The 18,600-nt window shown below is 38.8% G+C and overlaps 5 protein-coding genes across 8 annotated transcripts; 1 reads left to right on the top strand and 4 right to left on the bottom strand.

The window, feature by feature from the left end:
- Positions 1-2,254, top strand: LOC137718361 (uncharacterized). Its single transcript, XM_068457896.2, has 7 exons — positions 1-172; positions 298-367; positions 509-568; positions 753-867; positions 966-1,081; positions 1,376-1,500; positions 1,783-2,254. The coding sequence occupies exons 1-7, from the start codon at positions 96-98 to the stop codon at positions 1,904-1,906; spliced, it is 687 nt and encodes a 228-aa protein (XP_068313997.1). The 5' UTR covers positions 1-95; the 3' UTR covers positions 1,907-2,254.
- Positions 2,255-2,466: 212 nt separating this feature from the next.
- LOC137718076 (B3 domain-containing protein REM5) lies at positions 2,467-5,112 on the bottom strand. 2 transcript variants are annotated; one of them, XM_068457587.2, is made up of 5 exons: positions 4,985-5,112; positions 3,690-3,775; positions 3,308-3,608; positions 3,028-3,158; positions 2,467-2,929 (listed from the first exon to the last, which is right to left on the bottom strand). In XM_068457587.2, exons 1-5 carry the CDS (start codon positions 4,992-4,994, stop codon positions 2,642-2,644), a joined length of 816 nt encoding a protein of 271 aa, XP_068313688.2. In that variant the 5' UTR covers positions 4,995-5,112; the 3' UTR covers positions 2,467-2,641. The 2 variants fall into 2 exon arrangements, with proteins under 2 accessions (XP_068313688.2, XP_088554988.1); XM_088698862.1 differs by lacking the exon at positions 3,690-3,775 and having other exon boundaries at positions 4,985-5,106.
- Positions 4,829-8,611, bottom strand: LOC137718152 (B3 domain-containing protein Os01g0723500). 2 transcript variants are annotated; one of them, XM_068457655.2, is made up of 6 exons: positions 8,208-8,611; positions 7,358-7,832; positions 6,841-7,034; positions 5,867-6,356; positions 5,453-5,619; positions 4,829-5,357 (listed from the first exon to the last, which is right to left on the bottom strand). In XM_068457655.2, the coding sequence occupies exons 1-6, from the start codon at positions 8,283-8,285 to the stop codon at positions 5,064-5,066; spliced, it is 1,698 nt and encodes a 565-aa protein (XP_068313756.2). In that variant the 5' UTR covers positions 8,286-8,611; the 3' UTR covers positions 4,829-5,063. The 2 variants fall into 2 exon arrangements, with proteins under 2 accessions (XP_068313756.2, XP_088554987.1); XM_088698861.1 differs by having other exon boundaries at positions 5,453-5,628; positions 8,208-8,585.
- Positions 8,612-9,843: 1,232 nt separating this feature from the next.
- LOC137718077 (B3 domain-containing protein REM8-like) lies at positions 9,844-11,980 on the bottom strand. Its single transcript, XM_088699225.1, has 4 exons — positions 11,818-11,980; positions 10,744-11,077; positions 10,482-10,579; positions 9,844-10,301 (listed from the first exon to the last, which is right to left on the bottom strand). Exons 1-4 carry the CDS (start codon positions 11,884-11,886, stop codon positions 9,993-9,995), a joined length of 810 nt encoding a protein of 269 aa, XP_088555351.1. The 5' UTR covers positions 11,887-11,980; the 3' UTR covers positions 9,844-9,992.
- An 801-nt stretch (positions 11,981-12,781) lies between these two features.
- Positions 12,782-16,839, bottom strand: LOC137718327 (uncharacterized). Of its 2 annotated transcripts, none has more exons than XM_068457850.2 (2): positions 16,116-16,839; positions 12,782-15,977 (listed from the first exon to the last, which is right to left on the bottom strand). In XM_068457850.2, the coding sequence occupies exon 2, from the start codon at positions 15,836-15,838 to the stop codon at positions 13,025-13,027; it is 2,814 nt and encodes a 937-aa protein (XP_068313951.2). In that variant the 5' UTR covers positions 15,839-15,977; positions 16,116-16,839; the 3' UTR covers positions 12,782-13,024. The 2 variants fall into 2 exon arrangements, with proteins under 2 accessions (XP_068313951.2, XP_088555194.1); XM_088699068.1 differs by having other exon boundaries at positions 12,782-15,907; positions 16,116-16,570.
- Positions 16,840-18,600: the final 1,761 nt, after the last annotated feature.

Below are 18,600 nucleotides of genomic sequence, written 5' to 3'. Positions count from 1 at the left end.
AGCGGATCCTCAAGACTGCCAGTGCGTCCAAGTCTCTGGGAATCTTCGACTGAGAAAGCGAGGAAGAAGAAGAAGACGACGACGACGACGGAGGGATGACGGTGTTTCACTTCTTCAACTGCGCAATTCTGACGTTCGGCCCTCACGCCGTCTACTACTCCGCCACTCCGCTGTACGCCCGTCCTACTCTCCTCTTTTTCTTTCGGATCTTTTACGCTCTCATATATCACTTCCAGTTCACTTCGTCTTCTTCCCCAAGTCAAAACCCTAACTTGTTTGTACGATTCACTTGTGCAGATCGGAGTACGATACGCTCGGGACTTCCATCAAAGCAGCTCTGGTTTATCTCGGCACAGCTTTAGTGAAGGTCCGTTAGCATTAATTCGTAGTTAATTCAACTGATATGCTTAGAAAAATCACATTTTTATGTAAATTTTTGGTAAATTAGATTTGATTTCAACAGAAATGGCTGCTGATGGTTTTTGTTTGTTAAATCTGTGTTCTGCAGCTGGTTTGTTTGGCAACTTTTCTGAACGTATCTGACAGTGAGAGCTTCGATCCGTATCAGGTATTTTCCATATTGGTTTCAGTTGAAATGTATGTTTCCGAATAGTAGTGTCGATTTTCGATAAGTCATGCTGCTTCCCATGTTTGTAAATGAAGTTTTATTGTAATTTGGCTAGTTTTGCATTTAAAGATTGTGAATTTCGCCTGAAATCAGCAAATGCTTAATGCCCTTTTTCGGGTTTCAGGAATTATTGAAAGCTCTGATCGGATTTATAGACGTTGCTGGACTTTACTTCGCATTGACCCAGTTGACACACAGGAATATCTCTCAGAATCATAAATTTCAAGCAGTGGGACTTGGTGAGTAGAACCTGATCAAGCCTGTGGAAAACAAAAACCATAAGCTGCTTTTCATTTTCGAGAACAATTTTGAAGCTTTTCTTGTTCCCTGTTTGCAGGATGGGCTTTTGCTGATTCTGTTCTCCATAGACTGGCACCGCTGTGGTTGGGCGCTAGAGGACTAGAATTCACTTGGGATTATGTTCTCCAAGGCCTTGAAGCAAATGCCAATCTGGTATTCAGTCGTTTTGTTTCATTTTTTTTTTTTTTTCCATTGTAGTTTTCTTACCTACCATGTCGGCTAGAATGCTCGTTGATAGGCTTGTGGGTATAGAATGCTAATATTCCCTATGAGCGTCTGAAAGTGACAATGATTTCATGTTAGGCATACCTCAAATGATGATGTATATGTCGCTTTTTTTTACTAACTTGACTAATACAACTTCATGGCTTTTTCTTCTTTAATTTGAGTAATGGAGTAAATTTTCCTCTCTCTGTTAATAAGCTCGTGTTAACTCTCTTTGTTTAGGTCTTGAGTATATCTCTTGCCGCATTTGGATCTTTGATATGGCTTCGGAAAAACAAGCCTAGGACGTTGGTTCCTTTGATATACATATGTGCAGGATTGGTGGCAACCATGCCATCTATCACAAGGTCAGCTTCTTAACTTCCCTTAGTTTTACCACTACTTGAAAATTCTTTGCTTTTAACATCTACTCATTGCTACGACGCATTGATACCCTCAAGTAGTTATATCTCTTTCCCTTTCCCTTAAAAATAGCGATAATTCTCTCTCCCACAAATTCTGATCCTATCTTCCTCTTTCATTTCAAATTCTGATCGATAGGGTTGGTTCCGTTCATCAATTGTCAATGAAACAACTAGATAGCACTCTTTTTAAGCTTCCCTCGTCTAACTCGCGTGTTGTTTGTACAGCTATCTGTCGCGAGGCTGGGGTTGGCACTTCCTGGACGTGGTAGTGTTTGAACTTGGTACCTCTCTAGTGATGGCTCTCATCAGTTGGTGGCTCGTTGCTCAATGTCAGAGACCCTCTGCCTGAAACAACCGGTCATAATCCCTCAACATTGGACAACCAGTCAGAAAAGGTCTTCAGGATTAGAATATCCTCCGTTCTCAGTTTCTTCGAATGGTTACCATTCGGTTTCAATATTTCAAATTGACCTTTACTGACTTTGCGAACTGAGAGCATATTTGTTGTAACTTTATATCAGTTTCCACTGGTGTACTCACCAAAATTTTTGGTTGATGTTGGAGATAAGTAGGGTTATATCGCGAACTGAGGGAGTATTTGTTGTAACATTATATCAGTTTCCACTGGTGTACTACCAATTGGGGTCTGATCCACATATTGTTGGCTGCTGTATTTTCCACCCCGCTTTCTCCCCCATATGACCCGGTTCTCGTTGATGAAATCTTTCGTTCACTTTTTTATACACCGATTTGTCATAGGCATGTCACCGTCTTGCGCAGGTTGCACGAAATCTGTTTGTTTTTCGGTTCCATTCAAACATGAACACAGTAAGAACTTGATATAACGAACTATAAACACAAATTGCAGTACAACGAAAATTAGGACGAGTAGATGGTGGAGAACAAAGATTCAACAAGCTTGATCGTTAAGTTATTTCATCACAGTCGGATTCGGCTACAAAATGCTTCTTTTCGGAGAAGGATAACAAATCCAACTGCGACCTTAAACCCTAAACAGGCAAGCAGATTTTGCCACCACTGCATTAAGAAGTAACGCAACGTGAAAAATTGCAGTTCATTGGCTTTAATCAGAGACATCTGGGGATGTAAGTAGCACATTGCCCCTGAAAATATGAAGTTGCAGTACACCTCGCTCCACAAACTCCAAAACGATGTCGTCCCCAGGCGAAATCTCGTTTGCCCTAACACAAGCTGCCCATCCCCGTGCCATCTGCACGCGGTGATCTGCCCTGACATGAAGTTGAGCAAGCCATGATCTCCCGGTCGGATCTTGAAGCGTTACAGTCTCTCTACTCGGAAGCCCTGCGTCGCTTACTAGTCCTTCAGCTATGGCTACGTGCTTCGGAATTGTCTGCATTTCGGAAAATAATCGGTACCAAAGGAGGAACAAAAACATAACATACATTTTAGAACAAATGTTTCAGAAACATGATCGTGTAAAGTACTGACCAAAATATTTCGATTAAATTTCTTCAAAGTTTTCGTAAACCACGTATTCTCCGATTTAAACAAGACGGATCGAGTTGATGTTTCTGCTAAATGAACACTTGCAGGTCTCTCTATGCGCACGACATCATCGACTGCATGGTAAAAAATCGAGACAAGATATGAGAAAGAACTATAAGAGTATATAACTTCAAAGCAACGGGAATGTCACTGTAATTTAAAATGCATGGCAGTGCGTGATTGGTTTGAAATGCCGATATTAAGGAAAGAGTATATAACTCACCAGTTCTGCTGTCGGCAAGATTACTACTTGCCCTCCTGGCAGCTTCTTCGACATTCTTCTCGCAACAAGTTCGATCAAAGATGGTGACGTCAAACTCTGATCCACCACCGTATTCGAAGACCAGAAAGTCTCCATGTTCTAGAAAATGATCCTTCACAAAAACCTTCCAACCTTTTCGGAAGAACAAGCCATCCTCTTTCTGTTTAAGTTTCACACCCCAGCAGTCCCCACTAGGGTTTCTGAGAGTACATTTCCGAAGCGATCGTCCTCCGAAGTTCTTGATAAACGCAGACGGTATACGCTGCAGAAGTTAAGAAACAAAGTAAATTAGAAAAAACACACCGGTAACTAATAAGTTTTATACAAAGCACTTCGACGTTACCAGATGCTTGGAGAAGTCACCGACAAGAAGCGCTCTAAATGCTGGTGTCTCTAGAGCTTCCTTTAGCTTCTCATCCATGTTTGCCCCTAGAGTTCACCGGAAAAGTAAAAACGCCAACCAGGACCAGATGGTTGAAAGTTGAGGCAGAAGATAGACTATTGACTACTAAGCTGGGGTTTTACTTCGAGATGTGATGAGATACCGAGTGGAAATGACCATTGACTATAAGCCGATTTGACAAGTCATAAGAATCCATCAGAAAGATGAGCCGTATGTTGCACTTTGGTCGTCTTGTAAATCATGGCACAATTTGCAGTAAGCATAACTACATTTAAAAATAGATGTGTTTTTTGTTGTTCATTGAGCGTAATTATTGACATGATTTTCGCTCTGTCTTGAGCGTAACTACATTGTTTAGAGTAAATGTATTTTTTGTTGTGCAGAGTGTAAATCTCTAATTATGCTTTGGATTAGTTTTACATAAAATATCCTTTATATCAAGAGACTCAATTTCTACCCTTTGTCTTTTTTAGTTGACTGCTTCAATATGATTTGCTACGCACCTATTGGAAATGGGGTTTTTCTTACTAAAAGGACTTTGAGCATACATAATTTAACTTTAGCTTACATAATTTAACTTTAAAAGAATGTTCCTTGTCAAAGTTTTCAATATCCTGCTTAGTTACAAGTTTTACCGTAATCTTGATTTGGGGTACTTTGTTGGTTCACTATGTTTTCTTCAGCCTGCCGCGGGTTTCTTCTCTTTTGGCATTTTATTTGTTGCAACCGTACAAATTGTATTAAACCTTTCAACAAGTCCAATTCAATTCTGCTTAAGAATAAATAAGCATCAATTAGGACCATTGATCTTACGTTTCAACCAAAGTTATCCCTTGCTACGCTTTCATGTCGAATGCCGATCATAAGAAAACTCTAAAGAGCGAATGTAATGATCCTAGTCAAATGTATTGCATACACCATTACACCAGCGAGTCTGCTAATCGATACAAAAATGCAGAAACTTTTCTCTTTAATGCTGCACGCATTTACCAAACTGAATTCACCGGAGGAAAAAAACCGTTAAAAGTGGTGACAAATCGACATGATTATGTGCAGGGAAAAGGAAAAAGCGGCCGCGCTCACAAAAATGTTCAGTGCAGATCTATTGACATTCATGTTCATCACAGGAAGGGATGATTTAGCTTGTAGATGACAACACTCACCAATGTTTAGTTAGCAGTCGCCACGACATGAACGCAATCAGAGAAAAACAAAATGCAAATAGGAAAGCTCACCATATAACATGTATTTGGGGATGGTTGAGCTGGATCATGTGTCGGAGAGAAGGTATATTTCCAGTAGATTGCACGACCGCTATACTACATCAGATGTTGCTTGTCCGCCTAGATGGTCAAACCCCTTTTTACCAACACCGGAAATGTGCACTTGCATTTCATCCTTACCAACAAGCTCAAATATGCAAACATCTCCAAAGTTGATGTCATTTCCGCGTACAAACGCCATCCACCCTCCACAAAAGGTATGCACCACGCGCCCCTTTGAGTCTGGGATAGAGTTCACAGTCCAACATCCCCCCTTTGAGTTTCGAAGCAGAATCTCTGTTTTATAGTTGGGGAGGTATTCTGTGGAAAACTGGTAAGGGACTTTCTGCAAAATAATAACCAATCTATAAGTACGAACCATGCAAAAGCAATCTTCAAAATAACAGTACAAACATTTGTGCAGGAATTGACAAGGCTCACCAATGTATACGATCCACTGATGTTGAACTTCTTCATGATTTTCACAAAATTCGGGAAACAAGAAGTGAACGATCGAGCTACTCTTTCTTCATCAAGTGTTAACTTGATTCTCAAACCCCTTTTTTGTGAATCTAGTTCATCTTCAACAACTTTTTTCCTGCGATTAACTGTCTCCATTTAATGGTTCAGAAACCAGTTTAAGTTAGAAAAATGAAGGTGCCCTTGACATCAACCACAACCACTTTAAACAATATTATTATCATGCGTTTCTTAAACACGTTGAAAATTTAATTACGTTAGCCTGAGTTTATAGATAAAAGAATAGCATGTAAATCTAGATGAACTTCACGCTCATTTCAATCCAAACATGGATAGCACTCATGGCCCCATCTTTGCAAGAAATTGCTAACTTACCCAACTTTTTACTGGCAACTTTTGACTGAGAGAGTGCAACTTTAGGAAGAGATCTTGATGTGCTGCCATATTTCCTTGTATCATTAACGAAAGCAGGATCTTGATACATCTTTGATGATAGTTTATCAGCTATCTCTCTTATGCTCTTTGAATGGACTTTGGGAGAGTTCCCTTTAATTTTCTTTGACAAGCCCTTGATAGTTTTATGTGTAGTAACAGCTAGCCCCGGACTTAACCAACTAGATGTTTCTCCCTTTTGAATGTGGACACGGAATTCACACTCACGCACAAGTTCAAAAATGCAGATATCTCCCAGTTGTATGTCATTACAACGAACAAACGCCATCCATCCTCCACAGAGAGTATGACTTGTGTGCACTCTAGTACTTGGCACAGAATTGACACTCCAACTTTCTCCCTTCCAATTTTGAAGGACAATCTTTACTTTGCAGTTTGGTAAATGTGCCACTGAAAATTTATACGGGATATTCTGCAAAACATAAATCAGTCAGTGAAAAAACAATCATACACGCGAACACCCACAACAACATGCGCGAACACATACATAAGTTCATACAAGAAAAGAAGGAAAAACTTTAACACTGAAAAATCTATCATGAGAACACCATATAGACTTCCAAGTGAACAGAAAAAACAGAATACCGTGGACACAGTCCAGACGCCAAACCTGAACGAAGAAATGAGGAACTATCGGGACAACCTCTGGGTGATTGTGGTTAATTCCATGGGAACCAGTAAGCAAGATTTTGCATGGTTTGAGGAATTATGGAAAAGAATTGACAACCAAATTGGAAACAGTAGATCTTTTTTTGGATGCATAAGTGCAGATAATTATAATGGGACAGCACCTCAAAAAAGTGAATTGATGCAACACGTATACCTTACATAATAAACAAAACATTCCCTTATAAGAAGAAAAATATACAACAACAAAGCCAGAGGGAAGAACCAACCAGAGTATATGAACCACTGATGTTGAAACTTTTTATGATTCTCACGAAATAAGGGTTAGAGGAGCTAAACACTGGAGCTGCTTCATGTGCTGATGACATCTGCATACAAACTCTACCACTAACATTTAATCCATCTCCTATTCCACACATATTTTGGATCGATGCCTTTGCTGTATTTGGAACAACATCCAAACCTGCAAGCAAGAATAAAAATATAACAAATGCATCTCTATGTTTTCAGTTTTGTTTGCACAGACGTAGTAAAACTCGTTATTTCAGGGTTGAAATTCTGGTGCACGTGAACTTTTTTATGTTATGCGTAGAATTTAATTGAAAGAAAACTTGGGCTCCTTGCATACTTTCACTCTAAAACAGTTAAAAATTATCTGTAATACAAACAAATTACTATAAGAGGGAAAAAGAGAGAAAGAAAAACAGGTAGACTGTGCAGAATTATCTGGTAACGGGAACGTTGTCTTTGCGTGGAAAGAGCCAATAGATCAGTTGGTTTTCTTACCAGGCTTTTCATGTGGATTCGTTTCCTTCGAACAAGTTGCGTCTTCTCGGCCCTCATCAATGCATTCTGACTGGACTTGAGACAAGTCGTTTCTCATCTTCTTCGCCGCACCATCAACCAGCTTATAGCCAGATGATGCGGCTTCCTCCCTTCCCCTTTTTCGTCCCACATACTTACACTTTTCAAAGTTGCTAGAGTCTTGGCCGTATCCAAAACGAAATGCAGCCTCTTTTTCGCACGCACTTTGATCGAAAATTAGCACGGTGAAACACAAATCAGCGTCGTAGCTAAAAACCAAGAAGTCACCACATTCCACATAATGGTCTCTCACAAATGCCGGCCACCCATGATGCAAGAACAAACCACCATTCTGTTGAATCAATTCAACACTCCACGCACTGCCGCTAGGACCAAACAACAAAACTAACCCGGACGTTCTGCCTTCCATGTGCCTCATAAATCTATCTGGGATTTTCTGTACCACAACATTGCAATCGTATCACCATCCAAAAATGCAACAAACACTGACATTAACCCATCAATATTTAACTTGGCTCAACTCTGAAGATACAAAAATTATAACTTTTAACCATGAAATCCCAGTTGAAGTCTCTCTTCTGATCAGTAACAGAGTAAGATTTTCGCAGGAATACTAATACCAATATGCAATAAACAATTTACCTGCTTGCAACTTTAATGCACTAACCATAATTCCCAAATCCAAAGACTCTCACTTTACAAATTATTCAGCAAATTTTACACCCTAACCCTAATTCCCTACAACCCAGAACAAAATAAAATTTACCCAAAAACAGAAAACAATGGAAAATCAGAAGAGGAAGAAAATTACCAGTCTTTCGGAGCTCAAATCAGCAGAATAAAACGCAAAAAAATGAGGGCTCCTCACATTTCGAGCTTCCTTCGCCATTGAAATTAACTCTGCAAGTTTCAAACTCTAGACACAAACCAGAATCTCTCAGTGAAATTTTCCGAGCAACCAAACAGGTCCTAACATTTTCCCTCGGAATTAAAATTAATCAAGCAAGAAGGAACAAAATTCAAGGTGTTATTTGTGATCGTGGGGAAATTTGGAGACAATTAAAGCCAGTAGCTTTCTCTCACTTGCTCCAGGTGCTCGTTGGAGGACATGCGGCGTGGTTTCACGCCGCCTGGTGGCGCGTGACTGCGCCAAGTCTCTGACAGACAATGCCACGTACCATTGGATGTCAGAAAAATCTGGTGCTTCAGAGTTTCATGATTTATGTTGCAGTCGAGATTTTTGATTGAATGTGGAAGCGCCACGTCATATGGGGAGGTAATTTGATCATTTTACTAGCGTCAATTAACAATTAACCGGTAGTTAATTTTTATTTTTATTTTTTTTAAACTAGCAATTGGCACACAGGTTTTACATGTGCAATTAAATTTGTTTTTTTATTTTATTACAATTTATGTTAATACGCAGGGATGACAATTAAAAAAAAAGAGAGAGAGAAATACATCAAAGGAAGAGAAGGGGTCAGGAACGTGGGGAATGTCTGTCGGGAGAGGAAGAGGGGGATAAAAGCAGGATTTAATTTTTTATTTTTTTTATTTTTTGAATAGGATAGGTCATATTTACATGGGAAAAGGGATCCTCTCTAGATTCTTTCAACCTGAAGTATGTGAGCGTAAAATCTGGGTCCTTGTAATTTGATTTAATAGTTAAAATTATTATTATTTTAATAAAACTCCATGTTTTAGCCGTTTGATCAAATTTCAAAAGTTTTAATTTGTGGCTCAGGTGGGAGGGATCCTCCGGATCCCTTTCTTTTAAATGGCTGTGATGTTAGTATAAAAATAGTAAATTATGTGTTAGGCGTAATTACTAAATTCTCCACGTTTTTTATTTTTGTTCAGTTCTAGTTAGAGGGTTAGAGTGGTAGTTTACTAGAGTTTTGATTGACAAACTGAATTTTATTAATATGTAGTTTAGATTACTACAAAGGTTAATCAAGATTAAATAACTTGCATTTAAAAAAAATTGTGATATAATTATTAAGAATTGATAGCAAATAATGTATAATCAGTTGGTTTAACAATATCTCAATTTCTATTTGAACGGAGAAGTACTCAATCTTTCGTTGAGTAAAGAAAATCAAGTTCGATTGACATAGGTTCCATAACGATATATTGCAATTTACAATATTCAAAAAACACATTACTAATTGAATTGCTACTTTCGTTGGAGACGATTTTATCCTAGGTGGCAAAGAAACAGTATGTATATATGTCGAACAAATAACAATATCAACATAATAATATTATAAAAATAAATAAAAAATAAAAAACTAACGAAAAATCCAAAAAAAACTTTCCTTTTAATGAAAAGCATTTTTTAAAGATATAGTAAATAGTACCATAGAAAGGAATAAATGTAGTTTTTCATTAAAAAATGAACAATACCGGAAGTGTTTTGTTAAACCTCGTTAAAAAAACTCATAATCTTATATAACTCAAATTAAGGAGTACTTAAATACAGAATTTAGTTATCAAGTCACACAGCATGAGTTTAATATTCACAATATCCAGAAGACACATCAAATATGACGATAATTACTTAGGCACCCTACGTACTCGATAACATTGTTGGAAATCAAAAAACTTCAAAACCAACTGCTGATTCCGATCTGCGGCGGGTTATCTCGACGTCCATGAAAGCTGTTGAAATCGACATGGACATCCGTTTGAGCTTGAATAAGCAGACATCACCTTCCTTGAGACTGTTGGATGCATAGAACTTGTACCATCCCTTTGTTTTTATGGCTAGACGATGATCAACAGCCTTCACTCTGCTTCCCCGACGATCTAGGCTCACCGGCCATAATCTTCCACGCGGATCATTGAGAATCAATTTCGATATGCTATGAAGGCCGTTTTCTCTTGCAAACCGTGCAGGAATGGTCTGCCATAAGCGCTCGCCAGATTGAGAAAGAATCCGAAAAGAAAAGGAAACTTCAGCACACTTTACAACTCCGCCTAGGGCTCGAATGAAAGCATGCTCGACATGAATAAGATGAAATTAACTTCAAAAAGTGTGGAAAGAAACAAACTCCATAAGGATAAAGAAAGGTAGAGTGCTTACCACATAGGCCTTGCTAACGCACCCATGGGTTTTCGCCATTTTTATCTTGAACAGTTTCCCCGACGTTAACCATTTTGTTGTTTTCAAAAGCCCTTTTCCTGAAACGTAAGTCGAAAGCACCCACGGTTTGATGCAATGCAACATTATTAAGATTTAAGTTTGTAAGCCGATGTAAATCTTGGGGGGAAATGGAAGAGAGTGATGATGAATTTTCCGCCATGAGAACCACAATTCTGTAATAAAAGAAGCAAAATCATCCAACCTTTGGAACCACGACGATGCTTATTGCTCCGCGCCTTAGAGGAAGTTGCCATCCTGTTGGCAGCTACACCGGAATCAGGTGGATACTCTTTTTCACATCCGCCAGAGTCGTAGGCAACCACATTGAAGACCATGTCTCCTTTGTGTTCAAAAACTACAATGTCCTCTTCTTTTAAACCATTACACATCGCAAACTCTTCCCAACCTTCTTCAAAAGCAAGCTTTCCATCACCGCTCCTACCGACTTTGACATCCCAGTATCCCAAACAGCTTTTAATAAGTGCTGTTTTTGGTTTCTTTTCACTCAGATTTCTACAGAAAGCTGGTGGAAGTCGCTGTTCATACGTACAGGAAAAATATCAAACCACATTTCGTAATCGTTCAATTTGACAGAAGAGCTTGAATAATACAATTACGTTACTGTGGAAGTTCTACCGGATGTGCAAACCAAGAAGCCAATGACAAAGCATCCATCTTTTGATAAATGAAACCCCATCAAAGAAAAGAGTAAGGAAGCTTGTTTTGATTTAGCAAGGAATCCAGTGACTGTTATCATATAAGAAGCTATATATTTTATAAAGAAACAACGATGCAACGAAAAGCGTACAAGTTGTCCATACGAAATCATCAAGATAATACACAAGTTCATCTAAAAACAATACAACCCCGTCGGACTCTAGTTACATTATCTACTATAGTCTGACGGGGGTATACAGGGAAATTAACTGTTCTTTGAATTTACTGTATAACCACATTTCCCACTTAAAATTTACTGTTTTTGGGAAGAAAAAAAATTAAAAGAAAACTATTAAAAAAAGTTTGAAAATTTTGAATTAAGGACAAAATAAAGAATAAAGTGAATAATATCATGATTGACTTTTTAGTGTAAAAATATAGTTTTTTATTAAAATAGACAGTATCATAACCATTTCGTTAAAGTTCTTAAAAAATAATCTTTTGAATAAAAATACAAAGAAATTAATCCAAAAAATGGGTTACTCTGTGAAACAGGTATATATCTATACACATACATACATACATACATATATATATATAGAGAGAGAGAGAATCATACAAGTCTCTTTGTGCAGCCAGTCGCCAAATACTTAAAAAACTGGGTGACCGGAGAAACTGCCGCAGCCATGAATCCTGATAAGAAAGAGCAATAAACGTAAACAAAAAGATGTGAAATTTGAACAGATGAACGAACGGCGGGTTGCTGTGGATTGAAACTGAAATTTCAGAAATCAAAAGCTCTGGTTTTTGGATTACCAGCTGAATGCAATGTTTATATAACGTTGAAGGGCCAATGGTAGCTCTCCAGCGCAGCTCTGGGTCGCGGTAAAGTGGTTGAAATGCATGGATGCTATTGGCTGGAGCTTGTACTTCAAGTTCGTACTGTGCAGGGGCACCACCAGGTACGACGGCGGAAAGCCTGAAACTCTTGCGTCATCATCTTTGACTCTCTGCTACGCCGAACGGGCATTTGAAGAATCAGAGAAATTGGGCCTATTAAGTTTAATGGGCTTGATTGATAATAAGTAAAGGCCCATGTGATTGTAGAGTATGTTGAAGCAACAATTGTTAATTTGCTATTTAGTCCTCACAGAAAAACCCTAATACCTCACCATAGCAAGTTTTTGATGATGGGATGAAACGTTTTGTTTTTTAATTTTTTAGTGCTTTTGGTATTAAGAGATACGTTGATAGTACTGTTTGACTAGGTCAATTTTTACTGGGAATGGAACCAGTAAATTATTGAGCGAGATTAAAATTAAGAGAATCTCATGCTTTTGTAAGAGGTGTCTTGTAAATAACGTGACCAGACATACCTATTTAAATTGTTATAGTATATTTTGAAAATCACAAGCATCAAGAACCTTTAAACCATGAATTTGAATGTGTTTAGCTTATAAGTTACATGATTAAGTTATCTTTCCATTATTAAAATAAGTCCCCCGAGATTAAATCCGGCCTCTACAAGGGCTAATGATTCGTGACCAATTAATTCAATTCGTCTTACTTCTACGTCTGAGTGGTGACGTCTCAAATTTGTTGTATTGTCATCTATTTGAACTTTTACAAGACACGTGATAACACCAGAAACACAAAAATTACAATAAAAATTAAAGATTGACAACAAAATAAACAAATTAATTTGCTCACAAGAAAACTCTCATGAGGATAAAAAAGAACAGACCATACAAAAGCTAGCATCCTTTCTTTCACTTCCTTTCCTTCAAAAACAGAGAAAATCATCCATGTAATTTACTTTACAAGTGTTACGTTTCGGACTCCTCTACCGACGGTAATTCATCCAGTACAACTTCAGCAAACGACGAATCGAGTAACTTGGCAACAAAAGCCCACATCTTATATACATCTTCAAAGTTGGTCAAGAATCCGAGCGATGCTGTCACAACTTCGACTCTAAAGAACATGTTCTTACCGCCTTGGCGCCCGTTAACCATTGGCTTGCACAAAGATGTGTCAGCCTGAGCAAGTGCCCCGCAATGTTGCTGCTTTGGGCCATCCACAATTCGGACATGGCTAAGGATGCCAACGCCGAGAGATATGCCATTCTTTTCAGCCAATCTTTGTACAACTTCGGGGTGAACTAGTCCTCTTCCGCTGCTTTGTCTGACATTAAAGGCCACAGCGGCACCCCTTTCGTATTTGATCTTAGGACCATATATCTGCACAAGAGGCACTTCTGCACCTTCATCTGAACCAGGTAACCGAAGTTGAAGCAGTGAGGTGACTAGCCAATTGATGAGATATCGCAGTCTGAGGGTAGTTTTGTTCAGGCCTAACATATTGACATGATCAAGATAACGGCAAACTATCTCAGGCTCCCGCCTTTCCCACTCATCATCGCCATATTCTCTTTCACTCATGAACTCATCGTCCCCAAGGATAGTCATGGATGTTTCTCCAGGCTCCAAAATAAGGCTCGATTTTCCTCTGTGGTCGTCTTCTATGGTAAAAGACAACCTGTGACCCATGGTTGGCTCTCGATCACCTTCTTCTAAACCGAAAAATCTACCACCAGAAAATGTCTTTGTTTCCCTTCTTCCCAGAAGTCTGAAGTCACCCTCTGTCTCTCTCCTGATGGCACTATCTTTTGATTCTTGGAAAATTTCGGAGGTTGAGGAATTGTCAATGTTACTGTGTTTAAGACCAGAAGTCTGATTGTTCAGCCTGAATCCATCTTCGGTAGAAAGCAGCTTAGAATTGTTGGCCATTGAATCTTCCCGGATTTCAGGTTCTTCTTGAATCTCCCTACCATTTCCTGAGGCGGCATCTGTTTCAGCGAACATCTCTTCTTCAGGAATTCCCTTAACACGGTACGGCTCGTGTGACACCGATAACACAGCAGCATCGAAAGACAAAACAGGATCTTCATGCACTCTGAGGTTTGCCCCTTTATCATCATCATATATTGGGCTCTTTGGCAGCTTTGGTGTTACTTTCGGAGAGAAAATCTTGTTGATTTTCCTCCCAGAAAACCATGTTGGTGGCAAGGGCGAACCTGTTTTCAGTCTTGTGTGTTGGTCAGAATGATCAGAACCGAATGGACTCTGACCCAAATCAATCCAGTATGAATTGTCTGATGACTCATCCTCACTGAAGATTGGACTCTTCATAACCTCCCCAATCAAAATGCTCTCCGCACCATCTCTGTCCGAGTCCTGATCCATCTCCGTCTCAAAGCAGTCCCTCACCTGATTAGAAGTGAACACACCCGAAAAAGCAGGCATATGAGACTCCCCATGTGTTTCAAGCACTAATTCTTCATTACAGTTGACTGCATCATTCTTAATTCCACCCAATCCATCAAGACCATCCACGGAATCACTCAGGCACTGAGGAAAAACCGGAAGAATCCTCACAATTCCAGTCCCAGTCTGCCCACCTTGACTTTGCAGGCTCGCCATTACAGATTTCTTAATCAAAAGACAACCAAATCCAGTTGGGTCGGACCCAAACACCCTGTAAAATGATGTAATAATGAAATCCGGGCGAAAGAGCGACAACCCTAGTGAATCCATGTCTTTAGGACCCAATGACCCCGCATCAAGCAAAACATGCCAATTGTTCTGCTGAGCAAGTGCCATCCACTGATACGAATACTTCGCCCCAGTCACTCTTGACTGAACCGGAAACACAAAGAGCCCGGTTGCAGAATCCTTCTTCCTCCTCTTCTTGTTTGCAATCTGCTTCTTCAGCTCCCTAGAGCAAAGCTTCAATGTTGGCCACTTGAACCATGAGCTATAAACCTTGGCACCTTTCTCTTTCGCCTTCTGCGCCATCCAGTTCACAGACTGGCTCTCATGATCAAACATTGTCAACAGCTTCTTATTCGTGCCGAAAGGGTATGATTCAGCTAGCAATTTAAATGCAGACCCTCTACTGACAGTAAAAACAAGACCATATTCGTTTTCGGGGATGTTCAAGTAATCCATAATCCTAGTTTTTATGTCATGTTCAACACAGCCTGTCTCAGCGCCTCCATAGAGAGCATGGTTACTCAAATTCGCAATTATTTCCGACAATGTAAACGAACATGTTTCCCAATACAGTTCAGTTTGAAGATTCGAAAACAACCCGAAACCACAGTAATCAAGACATACCTTTGCAAGCGATTCAGAGAGGTGACTGTACTCCTCTGCCCTCAAATGATCAATCTTTTCAGTAAACTGGAATTTTGGGTACATTGTCAGGAACTTGTTGAAGGCTTCACGGAGGTGAGGGATTGAATCCTCCGTGGAGAATGTCCGGTCCGCGGCGAGCGCCGTCGCGCACAGAAACTCCTTCTGGGCGTGGAGCCTGGCGAGGGATCTCGACCGTCCAAAGCTGCCGTCTTGATTTGGGGTCTGGTCATAATCAATGTCTTGGGATTTGAAAAGCAACCCATCTTCTGATGCCTCCTCAAGAGCCTCCCGGAGCCTATTTTCTTGCAGCTGCCGGAGAACCGACGGCTTCCGCTTGGCGTCGACAGCCAAACCAGAACCGTTGTCTCTCTTCCTTCTGGTCTTCTTCTCCATTAGTAGAGCTGCACAGTGGGATATTGGCTTCCATACTGAAAGATGCATATGAATCTCTCTCTCCTCTCTCTCTCTAAAATCAGTCTGATCACTGCTGCCCAGAATCAGCTAACCAGTCTGAAAGCAAAAGGGGTCTATGAAATTTGAAAAATATTCAAATTTTGGAGCCTTCACTTTAAATTTCTACCTAAAACATTCAAACAACAAAGATAGATTCTTCCATTAAAACTCAGAACTTTATCGTGAGATCCGCAAGGGCAACTGGTCAGAAAAGGAAAAGGCAAAAAACATAAAGGACGTATCTGATAAGGAAGGAACTACTCACATTTAATAATCATCATCAAATGTGATCACAGAGAACATCTCCAACTTTTGAAAACCCATAAAGTAAACAAAACCCAATATTTTCCCAGAAAAAAAGATTCAAAACTCAGAATTCCCACAACACATCTGCTGTTCAAGTCTTTGATTCTTTGAACCAAACCATATAAAGATTTAGTCTTTGAAGGGGAATTGAAAGGCTAAAGAGGGAAAGAAAATGGTGCCCAGGAATCAAATCAAAAGACCCAAAAGAAAAAAGAAGAAGAGAGAGGGATTAATGCAGGGAGAAAACCAAAGGCAGGAGAAAGAAATAGCTTCCTTCAACAACTCCCCTCCTCTCAACTACCAGTAGTTGTAGGAGTGATAGAAATACGAGAGAAGCAAATGGGTTGGCAACCCATCAAATGCTTTCATTTAATACGGGCACTCAATACGTACATTTCTGCATTTAATGCTTCCTGCTTTGCTTACCTCTCCACATTAAATACTCCCACCTCCCCTCCTCTCATTTCATTTTCCAGTTTAATTCAAACCCAAATCCAACAATATGATTTGAGCTCTCTCTCTCTCTCTCTCTCTCTCTCTCTCTCTCTCTGCAATTTAAATTTGGAGGAGAATGTTTGAAAAAAGTTTGAGGGCTGCTTTGGCCTCGTGTACGTACCCCATTATGCACCCCATATAATCATAAGTTTGCTCCTCGGTGCGATGAGATATTTGTAAAAGGAGACATGAAAGTGAGACTTCGTACTCTATGATATAATCATTTTTCAAGTATCTTTAACACAACATGATGTAGGCCTGGCCTAAACCCAACCATTTAAATATGAAAAAATAAAAGGGAAAAGAACTTGGGATGTGGGATGTGGGATGTGGGATGTGGGACGTGGGATAAGAGAAATTAGGATGTGAGTTAATCCTACTCCCCTAAACATAGGTACCGGAAAGTTAAGCAATTTCGCATAAACTTACTGATAGTTGTTAGTCCACGGATTTGGATCCTCACCGAATCCCCTACCTGGGGATCGGTCTTAGGGATCAACAAACGTAGATCATTGATAAAAAATCGTGCAGCTATAATTAAATGCTTTTTATATTTTTAAAAATAAAATAATCTCATTTTACGTGAAAAATATAAAAAAGAAAAAATACCCACACAATTTTTTATCAACGGTTTACGTGCGTTGATCCCTATGATACCCACGAAGGGGATCCGGCGAGGATCCAAATCCTTAGTCCACTTTACCAGGTTAGCTCAATGCGTAATGTGAAAAAAAGTTTAGAACCCTAAATTATTTTATAAATTAACCAAGAAACTAAAATAAAAAAACACCATTGCAAATCAATTAATCATTTGGAAAGGTGGTCAACTTAAATGATATTTTGCCTTTCATTTTTTTTTAATTTTTTATGAGATAATTACTATTAAAATAGTTGATATTTAATGTTTCAAGTTTCTAGTCAATTGTATTTTTATATTTATTGTACCGAACCGTAGTTTCAACACACTAAAAAATCTCTTATCGATAATGTTTTAATCAAAACAAAACAAAAACCTTAAATAGTGGTCCTTAATATTGGAAATGTAGATTCCCAAATTTCCCTACCTACTTCCTGTTGAGACGAACTTCCAAGGTTTTTTTGTTTGTTTTCTGTTTACGGAGTTTCCAAGGAATTTCAATGAAAATGTTATTCAATTGTTTTGTTACATTACAGGATTTCGAACCATAATCTGGCTCCATCCATATCCATCACCCCAATGAGCTTTTTTTTTTTTTTTTTTTTTTAAAGAGACCGGTTGGTAACTTAGTAACTTGGTAACTTCGTCATGACAGTTCATTATTTCAGGAGTTAGGAATACTTACATAATTATTTCAATCTCCTTAGCCACCTCATGAGATTCACCAACCTAAAAATCGAGTCAGGACATACCGTGTGAAATAAGATCCTGAAAATTGTACAAGTCACAAATAACCCCGGTGGTTTAAGTGACGGTCATACTTTGCAAACATATAAACAAGGACATTGAAATGGCCTAAAGAACAAGAGAAGTACATGGTTAATTCAAATCAATGCAGAACCATGGCCAGATATGGGCATTGATTTGATAGCCGCAAGGAATGAAGACTGTTTAGAGGGGTCAGAAGACTAATCGTATATGATTGAATACTCTTTAATACAAACTGAACCCACCAAAAATTTAAAAAATAATAAAGTAATGACCCACCAAAAATTTAAACATCAATAATAAAGTAATATAGAGTTCACCTTCTTATTTATTTTTGGCTTATTTTTTTGTATGATCGAACTTACTTTGTGCCACTTTACAACATTCAAATTTTTCACTTTTTTCCATATTCTGTTAGTTTCGTAATAAAAAAATGTTAAGTTCACTTATCTGGCATAATTAGAGTAGCGGAGAAGAGAGAAGTATATACTCTTCCTCTCCAAATTTTGTGTACCTTTTACACATTATTTCTTCAATATTTTAA

This window comes from Pyrus communis, chromosome 8, assembly GCF_041283825.1.
Source record: "Pyrus communis isolate YQ-2024b chromosome 8, ASM4128382v1, whole genome shotgun sequence".
Classification (NCBI taxonomy): domain Eukaryota; kingdom Viridiplantae; phylum Streptophyta; class Magnoliopsida; order Rosales; family Rosaceae; genus Pyrus; species Pyrus communis.
The sequence above is the reverse complement of the archived record's forward strand: the minus strand, read 5'-3'. Positions and strand labels throughout refer to the sequence as shown.

Bases quoted from the DNA above. Each gene is read 5' to 3' on its own strand.
- LOC137718361 (XM_068457896.2), top strand. From the start codon at position 96: ATGACGGTGTTTCACTTCTTCAACTGCGCAATTCTGACGTTCGGCCCT. The intron at 368-508 runs GTCCGTTAGCAT...TGTGTTCTGCAG, and splicing joins TCGGCACAGCTTTAGTGAAG to CTGGTTTGTTTGGCAACTTT. The intron at 1,082-1,375 runs GTATTCAGTCGT...CTCTTTGTTTAG, and splicing joins TTGAAGCAAATGCCAATCTG to GTCTTGAGTATATCTCTTGC.
- LOC137718076 (XM_068457587.2), bottom strand. The intron at 3,159-3,307 runs GTGAGTTATATA...TTTACCATGCAG, and splicing joins TCTTGCCGACAGCAGAACTG to TCGATGATGTCGTGCGCATA. The intron at 2,930-3,027 runs GTCAGTACTTTA...TCCGAAATGCAG, and splicing joins AATTTAATCGAAATATTTTG to ACAATTCCGAAGCACGTAGC.
- LOC137718152 (XM_088698861.1), bottom strand. From the start codon at position 8,285: ATGGCGAAGGAAGCTCGAAATGTGAGGAGCCCTCATTTTTTTGCGTTT. The intron at 7,035-7,357 runs GTAAGAAAACCA...TCTTGCTTGCAG, and splicing joins GAATCCACATGAAAAGCCTG to GTTTGGATGTTGTTCCAAAT. The intron at 5,358-5,452 runs GTGAGCCTTGTC...ATTATTTTGCAG, and splicing joins TCAGTGGATCGTATACATTG to AAAGTCCCTTACCAGTTTTC.
- LOC137718077 (XM_088699225.1), bottom strand. From the start codon at position 11,886: ATGGCTGCGGCAGTTTCTCCGGTCACCCAGTTTTTTAAGTATTTGGCG. The intron at 11,078-11,817 runs GTATGATTCTCT...ACGTATGAACAG, and splicing joins CTGGCTGCACAAAGAGACTT to CGACTTCCACCAGCTTTCTG. The intron at 10,302-10,481 runs GTAAGCACTCTA...CGCTTATGGCAG, and splicing joins GCGTTAGCAAGGCCTATGTG to ACCATTCCTGCACGGTTTGC.
- LOC137718327 (XM_068457850.2), bottom strand. From the start codon at position 15,838: ATGCATCTTTCAGTATGGAAGCCAATATCCCACTGTGCAGCTCTACTA.